Below are 9,089 nucleotides of genomic sequence, written 5' to 3'. Positions count from 1 at the left end.
ACACTGGTATCAACGCCTATTTGCAGTTTACAATCCCTAGCTCCCATAATGCTAACTGGAGCAATTGATTATTCACTTTGCATGTTTTACAGACTATTTATTTTGCAGGTACGTGCAATTCATGTCTGTAACGAGTTGTTTTAGATTTCATCAATATTATTGTTGAATTATTATGTAAAATCAATATATCCATGGTAACTAAAATTGATCTCAGCAAATGGATACGTGTTACAGCACGGCAATTTAATACGCCAGTGAAATCATCATGGCAGAAGGCGGAAATGTAGATATTGTAAATGTTGAAGACAAGGTTGACTTACAAGAATTTACAGTGAAATCTAAGAATAGTGATGTAACTTTTATTGTTGAAGACCAGCAGGTGTATGCCTCTAGGGTTGTTTTAAGCATTGCTTCGCCAGTGTTTAGTGAACTGTTTGAAAAGAATAAGAAAAAAGAGGTTGAAGTGCCTGGAATTAAACTGGGGCATTTTGTGGAATTTTTGAAATGTATCTATCCAGACATCTTGCAAGACATAAATGGTAAGGCACTATACAATAGTTTGGTATATTATTAAATGTCTTTCATTAAATTAAACTAAAGATTATCATTTGTGGAAGTGTAATATTTGCAAAAGTGTGTTCCATAATTTTAGATGATCTGATCTCGACATAATTTCATTTTAGACGTTATTCTTATCCTTTAATGTAAATGTAACGAAACAAACTATGAGAAAATAATTCCCTGACTAAATTTTAAGAACTTTTAGGATTAAACCTGACAGTACCTGTACGAATTTTCAACACATGAAACAAATTTTAGATTCGGGAATCCACTTAACTACAAAGTCAGAAATATCTAAATCAACCGAGTCAACGAAATATCCTTCAATAACAAGGGATTAAAAAGATATAAAACGGTCTACATAACAATGATATTGACCTTAAGTGGACATGGCTGTATATCGTCTCATGATGCCGAAGATTTTTTTTTTTGCCAGGATATGGAGTACGAAATTATGACTAAATTACGTTTTTGTTAAAGCACACGACCATTTGAATTATAGGGGTAAATAAAAAGAACGTTAATAAAGTGTTCCATACATCATAATATGGAATATGTTATACGATAGCGACCTCTTAAACTGTATTATTGTGTTTCTTACAGAAACTACAGTATACTGGGTAGTTCCATTGGCACACAAATATCAAGTAAAGGTTTTACGAGGAAAATGCATCCAGTTGCTGTTAAATATTATCAAGAAGAATTATGCCAAGAACGCAGAGGAACTTTACCGACACATCAAGCTCTCGGAGCTGCTCGATTTGCAGGAAGTGGTAACTTTGTGTGTTGCGATGGCGTCTGAATGTTCTCTAGACGAATTGGTAGAAGCCAACACGGAATATCCTATCCTTCATGAAACTGATGATAAAATTATTAAAATGGCTTTACGGAGGCATGAGATTGCACGTCAGGATGAGGAAATTTACAGAAGTAGATCTACTTGTAACGCATACTTAGAAAAAGATATCCATTGTTTGCTTGAAAATAAGTCATACTACCAACAATATGCAGAAGAGGACAGAGCAAAGAACTGCATGCAAGCGCTAAGACTCTGCTATCGCTATGTTTCTGGAAATAGGAAAGACAAAGCCCTGAAGGAAGTCCGAGCACTTGGACACCTGGAAGGTCCCGATATGGAAATCTACCGATTACTTCCTGAAGTAATAAAGAGAGATCTCGAAAAAAAATTAACTTAACACAATGATCTATCAATGTGTATAATTATTCGGACGAAGCCGACTTAGTAGTCTCTCCAGAAACCATATGAACAGTTATTATGGACAAATTTATCAAATATACATTTTAGTCTTGGAGAACAAAGATTAAAGAGGGATACGTTGGGAAATAGACAGTTTTACAAATAATTACAAATACTACAGTAAATGTAGAACAGCAATTTATTTTGTCCACCATGCAAAATACTTGCAACTTAGAATAAAATGATTATTTTCAATTGTTTAACGTAATCAATATATGGTTTGATAAACGAAACGTCAAGAAATTTAGTGAATTTCACATTCAAACAAGGAATAGAGAAAAGCAAAGCATTTTACAAAAATAGAAATGTTATCTTTTTATTTTCAAACGTTTTAAATTGTTTAGTTATTGACGTGTACAATACATCATGTACTATAACTATATATGTTTGTATTTCTACATGTATTGTAATAACTCACTACGAACATTTAAACCATTTATAAAGATGTTTATATAGAAGTTTAAAAATACTTGGAATATTCTATCTTTTCTACCGCTTTTAATCTGTGTGTGAACTCATTGAAACCTTTTTCCTTTCTCTATTTTTGTGGAGGCTACGTTTTGGGAATGTGGCTTTCACTGGTTGGCATTCATCCTTTTTGCATATTCTCAATACAATGAAACAATTTTTATAGTCTACAGTTCATTGCCGAAATTAATGTTATTTATTACAAATAGTTATATAAAAACTTTTTATTTAAAAAGCAAACCTAAAGTCGTATGTTCTCGATGTATGTCGCAAGGTCATCTTATGTTATAGAATACATATACATACAATACATTTTGGTATAAATAAGAAATATTCTAAAAGCATACATATACATCATAACCGACAAATAAGGCTTCCTCATGTCGAAAACAAAATGAGCCGTGTCATGAGAAAACCAACATAGTGGGTTTGCGACCAGCATGGATCCAGACCAGCCTGCGCATCCGCGCAGTCTGGTCAGGCTCCATGCTGTTCGCTTTTAAAGCCTATTGGAATTGGAGAAACTGTTAGCGAACAGCACGGATCCTGACCAGACTGCGCGGATGCGCAGGCTGGTCAGGATCCATGCTGGTCGCAAACCCACTATGTTGGTTTTTCTCATGGCACGGCTCAAATCATTATTTGCATCATTTCAGTTGCCTAATTGCAAAACTTCTGCTTCAGGATTTGCAAAGAATTCTTCTAGCTCACTGTCTGAATCAGTAAGTCCATTATTGGTATGTTCGAGATTCAGAAATGTATCTGCTTTTACATGTGACTTGTAACTTTGTGGAATCCTGTTTGTTCGGTCATGTTCTTTTTCAGAAGTGCTTTTACCACTGTCAAAGTACCTGTTTCCTTCTCGCATTTGTTTACTCTCATTTCTTGCTTTAAAATTTCTCGGAATAGTTAGAACTGTTTCCATTGTGGTTGATCGAGGTGCTGAACGCAGTGACATGGCGGACTTGGGACGTTCTCTTTCAGATGGTTTCCTAGAATTAACACTTCCGCTCAGTGTGTTGTCTTCTTTCATTCGTCTGTTCAAAAGTGTGCTTGCAGCTGTGTCATGTTTTCCAAGGACGACTGTATTTGATCTTTTATTCCTAAAAGAAGTTAAAGATTTTCTCCTTTGATGGTCAGAACTTCTAAATTGACGTCTATCAATAGGAAAATTAGGGAAATTCCTACTAAATGATTCTATGTAATGCGTTTGATGTTTTGGTTTCAATTCATCGATTAATATTTTCTTCGGAGACGTTTCCGTATTACTTTTGATAAACGTTGGGACAGGTAAAGGTGTCTTTGATCGTTTTTGCTCCAGAGGGTATTTAGGTGAACGTTCTATCTCAACAGCTGGTGTTTTTGACCGACCTTTGAACGACCCATTCCTCAAATTGAACGTGTGTCCTTTTATTGAATCATTTTTCTCGTTTTCCTGTTCTAACCTACCGTCTATGCGCGTTTCATCTTTTGACACAACATTCGCTCTTTCGGATACTTTTAGTTCGTCTTTATTAAGTGTGCTCAGCACATCTCGTTTTAGTTTGCCAGCGTGGGTTGGCTTTTTAACAGACGCACTACCGTTAATGGATGGTTTCTTTTGAAGTTCTGTATTACGAAACTGATGTGGATCTCCTGCCAAAGGACGTTGATATTTAGAATGTTCATTCAATGATGTCAGATTATTTTTGTGTGTATTTCCTTGTCTTATTTTTGCCTGTGTTTTCGAAGGTGGAGTTATAGGCCTGTCCATAGCTGATTCACTAGCGTCTTTTTTCAAGATTGGCGATAGTGACCTTGTTAGATGTGGAGGCGAGATTGTTGAATGGAATGACCGCTTCGTTTCCTTGGGTGTAGTTTCAACTCCGATGCAGTCGAACAAAGGATTACAGTTATTTCGTTCGGTACTATGTGGTATACTTGCATGTTTGGGCTGACCCAATGGCATTTTCAAACCTCCACCTGTCAAAACTGGTGTTCTGGAACGTTCATCATGAACCAAAAGAGTGTGACGGTGTTCTTTTTTTAACGATAACGTACTAGCGATTTCTCTTTTTGACAAATCAATGCGACGACTATAATCGTTAAACACTGTTGAATTTGCATATTCTGTTAGTAAAGATGTAGGCACATTGTTATCAGTTAAATGGGTTTTAGTAAATTCTTCTTGCAATAAATCTGCATTTTGGCATCTTGTTGTCTCATCTGACATGGCGTCGCGATCATTTGCTCGAAGTTCATTCAATATCAGTGTACGTGTGAACATAGGTGTTTGGCCTTGATTCATGTTAACTTTTACTGTAACATCATCTTTTATATTCACCTCTGAATAAGCTTTCACCGGTGTCATTGAAGATTCATCAGTATCACCTGGTGTATTTTGTTCTGAAACTTGTCTCTGTTCAACATTTTGATCAATAACATGCGTAGTTGGTGACGGGGACGCGGTTGTATAAAAGTCCTTAGAAAATAACAAACCTCTTTCGGACACGTGTATTTGAGCATCCTCTAACTTGTCTGCTTCATTCTCTTTACATTGAAATGTTCTTTGTTCTGTTGCAGTTCTCGTGCTATCATGGTTAAGATTAAACGACAATTTTGATTGCTTTTCAGCTTCTCCCGAAGAATACTTGTATCTACTTTGAAATATACTCGTTTCTTTGTCATCCGGTATATTAATAGATTCTACTTTATCAGACAAGTTTTGCATTTTAATATTTTCCGTGTCGTCGTATTGGGCAGTCTGATGATGATTCCCGGAAGTCTCTTGTTCCTTTTTATCATTAGAGCCAACTTCTAAACTGATCATGTCATTTGATTCCGATCTATTATCAGAAACATTTTCCTTGATGATGTTCACTACATAAGAATCATCACATTTTCTGTTTGCCTCTACCTCTGGTTGTTTTTCATTTAAATCCGTCTGTGTCAATAACTGCGTGAAGCTTTCAATTCCATCCATACTAGGTTTTGGAAAATCCAATATGTCCGTGTCCTGTAGCGTAGAGATATCGTCAGAAGTTGCTAAAAGATTTGAAGACACGATTTCAGAAATACTGTCATTTTCATTACCAATTCTGTCATGGTTTATCCCGTGGTTAGTATCTTCATGGATATTCAGACTTGCAAAAGCAATTGTCTCTGTATCTTTAGATTTTGTTTTGTCAGTTCTTTGTGGTTTGTTATCTCCGCATTGCTGACTTTGCTCTAAATCAGACCCGGTTTCTATCGTTGTTGCATTAATCTGGCTTTCAATATTACTCTCATTATTTTCGTTCATTTGATTTGATTTTGAAGTTGCAGATTTATTCTCTTTTGAGGTTAAACTGGTGGTACAAGCTTCATAAGCAGTGGGATACACATTATTTATATTTATTTTGCATGTGTCAATATCTTTTGTAAAATGTACATACGACAAATTCATTTCTTCTTTTCCTTCATCTGTAAAGATTGTTGTGCCTCCTTCATATCTTAAGGATTCTGAATTTTCTTTACCTTTGGACTTTAAATGTAAGCTTTTCGACTTCTTCAATATGCTTTTCTTTGGAGTCTTGTCAAGTGTCTTTAAAACATCAAACACCGACTCCTTCTTCGTCTGTCGTAGTGACTGGTATTTCCTTTTCCGTCGTCTCGAATATGTTTCATCTTTATGTAAATCCATTTCATTTAATGAAACTGATCTATTTAAACTAACTGTTCCACGTTTCATGACCATCCTCTCAAACTCCTTATAATTGTCATACGATTTCTCTTTAGGTTCAAAACTTTCATTACTGACACCGGTTTCCCCTTGAAAAAAATCGTGTATATTCAACTTACTGCTGTGTCTTGTTGCATTTATGTCGCCAGTCTGTTTTTGTTTTTCACCTTTATAAGCGTCGGCTTTCTCTTCCACATTCGACTTAAAAGATGACGTTGCTAATGGACCCTGTCTTTGGACGTGTTCATGTGTTGCCTTTGTTACTTTTTTCTTCATCTTGTTTTCAGAACTTGTACTCGTTCTCTGCTCAGCCTCTACGTCATGTGGGAGTTCTGAGGTCAATGTGGCCTCGGATGCTTCATTTCCTGACACAGTAAGTTGATATTTTGGAATACTCTCCTTTCCTGTAAAAAGCTTGGAATCTTTCGATGACTTACTTTGGATATTTGTTTCCTTGGCTTTTTCATTCTTTATATTTCTTTTGGTTATATCAGCTATTGGCGTATCGCCAGTATTCGGTTCCTGATTGCTTTTACCATTTCTGATACTTAATTTTGACATATTTTCATTTGCTTCATTTAAGGTTTCTCTTTTCAGCTTCTTAGAATGTCTTGAAGTGAAGTTATCAGTACCTGAATCTTCGTCATCGGTTATACAGTCTTCATCTCCACTTTGTACAAAACTTGGATCAATCGCACTCTCCTCTTCACTAGCTGTGACGACGGTTGATGTACTTCCGTCAGTCGTTTCATCGATGCTTTCATCAGTGTCGGTCTTTGGTCTGTTTAGTTTACTTTTAATCAGTTTCATATTTCTTTTCATTGCTGATTCTTTACACTTTCGTCGTCTTCTTCTTGACAACAATATCCTGCTTGTGTCTTGTAATGTTTTTGATTTTGAAACGCATGCATTTTCTGGTTTGAACGTATTAATCAAACTTTTGTTACGGTTTGTAGTTACATGTCGTTGTTTTAATTGTCGAATCCCTTCGTTAGGTGCCGATTCTTCCTTCAAGTGATTAAATGCATTTTCACTGACTGCATCGCCATGAAAGTTATCATCTGTCCTCTCTCGTTCTTCAGTTGCTAGGTCAAGTGCTCTGTTCAAATTCTCTATACCTGGTTCTCTCTCTCGTTCAGCAGATGGCGTCGAATCTTTTTTACCCAAACGGTTAATTGCTTTCTTTGGTTTTTTCGATATTTTGCTTGCTTCGTGTGAAACAACAAAATGGTCTAAGGGTTCAGTAGTGGCTTCATTGCTGTTGTTCAGGTCATTGATGATGTGACTCTTTTCTGGCTCACTTTTCGGTAAGACAGACACATGTCTTTTGCTGCAAGACGGGAAATGAATCTAGAGTTTTGAAGACATAAAATTTCGTAATTATTTCTCTATGAAAATATTGTTTAGTAATCTTATATTGACGTTTTGAAACCATTTGGCCAGGAAGACGATACTTTTTGACATTTTATCTTTTCACAAGAAGCTTTCACTTTTATGCAATGAGTCTTAAAAAGTGGTGGACAAAATGTTTTCAAATAGCATAAATTACTTTTGACAAACCATTTCTTTAAAATGTAAACGGTTTTCCTAACAGTAGACATGACAATGAGAATACTAGAAACTTACTTGCAGAGCCAACGGCAAAGAATTAGAAGTGCAGCAATGGCGGCTATAGCAATGATAGGGAATATTACAGCATAAATTATCCACACTTTTATTGTTATCGTACCACTGGACTCGGTCGTCGTCGTCGTTACCGTCGTCGTATTCATTTCCTCTGCTGCCGATGATGCTGCAACTTTAGAGTATAGTTAAATAGATAATATCAGAACATTTTATTTGAACATCTTACCATTAAGATATGTAAATTTTAGTGGATTATTTTGAAAATTTCATTAAAAATCTGTGACTCCCCTGCAATGTTATCTTGTTTATTTCATCTATTTGCAACCGAAATATCCAAAACAACTGAAAAGATCAAGCAACAACGAAGAGAACATTAGTTAAATATCCTTAACTCTAAAACTTTATGCAAATACTTTATATTAGTGTACATAAATTGTTAGAAAGTCAATATGATATAATGTGATATAAAATACAAACGTACTTGAATCAATTTACTTGATATTGTCATTTGTGTTCAGAAGCTCTTTTTTTACCATATATTTCGAAAAAAAAATCGAACTGAAAATCCAATTTTCACTTGCTGACGCCATATTTTAGTATTTTTTTCTTATATCGGGTCATTGTCACATTTTAACGAAAATCCTTTACCTCCACATAATGAGAATAATTACTGGTATTGTAATAACTCGTGTAAAGAAAAATATACTCGAACAATGTAAATATTGTATAATTATTCTAATTTTATTCTAATTGCTACCCTCCAAAGTAGAAGTAATTACGAAGTAGAGTCAGTCACATTGTTAGAATATATTTAAATACTAAAAGTACATGAAAGGTTTATTTTTATATTTTATCTTTTTTCGTGCTGTTTAGAAAAACTTACTGCTCAAAATTTGATATCGTGTCAATATCTAGTAAATATTTTAGTATAAACAATTACGAGACTAGTTTATGATGCTGAAACTCTGTTATATCTGTCACTGTTATCTGCGTATCAAGTTTTAAATATAATACTAGATCTGTCGGAAGAAATGAGTGTTCAACTTTTAGAAAATATTTGAAAATAACGCGATTAATGGATTTGCAAGAAGTCTCAATGTGGTTTCTACCATGGTATAAGCACACAAAATTTGCATTCATAAAGAGTTTACGGTTGGTTTCTTCAACAATCATTGGTTAGTAAATGCCAGCATATTGATCTTTTCAACATCTAATTAGAACAACCAAAGGAACAGTCATGTCGATTCAGTTTTGATCTTAACCATAAAAAATGGTTTAAGTTATAATTTGATGTTCTTTTTTAAATTTAGGTGACCAATTTTAAAAGAATTTTTAACGACGCCATTTTTTTAATGATTTTTGCAAATGACGTCAGTTTGCACTTCCAATTTTGCGGATTTCGTTACGCCAATGATGTTTATACGAAAATAAAATCGTTTTTCCTTTCCATACAGAACATATAGTGAAAATGCATCA

General features: G+C 34.8%; 2 protein-coding genes across 2 annotated transcripts; one reads left to right on the top strand and one right to left on the bottom strand.

Annotated features, from left to right (window-relative positions):
- Positions 1–215: 215 nt before the first annotated feature.
- Positions 216–2,236, top strand: LOC123553427 (uncharacterized). Its single transcript, XM_053542434.1, has 2 exons — positions 216–539; positions 1,165–2,236. Exons 1-2 carry the CDS (start codon positions 266–268, stop codon positions 1,755–1,757), a joined length of 867 nt encoding a protein of 288 aa, XP_053398409.1. The 5' UTR covers positions 216–265; the 3' UTR covers positions 1,758–2,236.
- A 703-nt stretch (positions 2,237–2,939) lies between these two features.
- Positions 2,940–8,208, bottom strand: LOC123551947 (uncharacterized). Its single transcript, XM_045341264.2, has 3 exons — positions 8,095–8,208; positions 7,614–7,785; positions 2,940–7,317 (listed from the first exon to the last, which is right to left on the bottom strand). Exons 2-3 carry the CDS (start codon positions 7,757–7,759, stop codon positions 2,940–2,942), a joined length of 4,524 nt encoding a protein of 1,507 aa, XP_045197199.2. The 5' UTR covers positions 7,760–7,785; positions 8,095–8,208.
- Between the last annotated feature and the right edge of the window lie 881 nt (positions 8,209–9,089).

The sequence above is a fragment of the Mercenaria mercenaria genome, chromosome 4 (assembly GCF_021730395.1).
Source record: "Mercenaria mercenaria strain notata chromosome 4, MADL_Memer_1, whole genome shotgun sequence".
Lineage (NCBI taxonomy): Eukaryota > Metazoa > Mollusca > Bivalvia > Venerida > Veneridae > Mercenaria > Mercenaria mercenaria.
The sequence above is the reverse complement of the archived record's forward strand: the minus strand, read 5'-3'. Positions and strand labels throughout refer to the sequence as shown.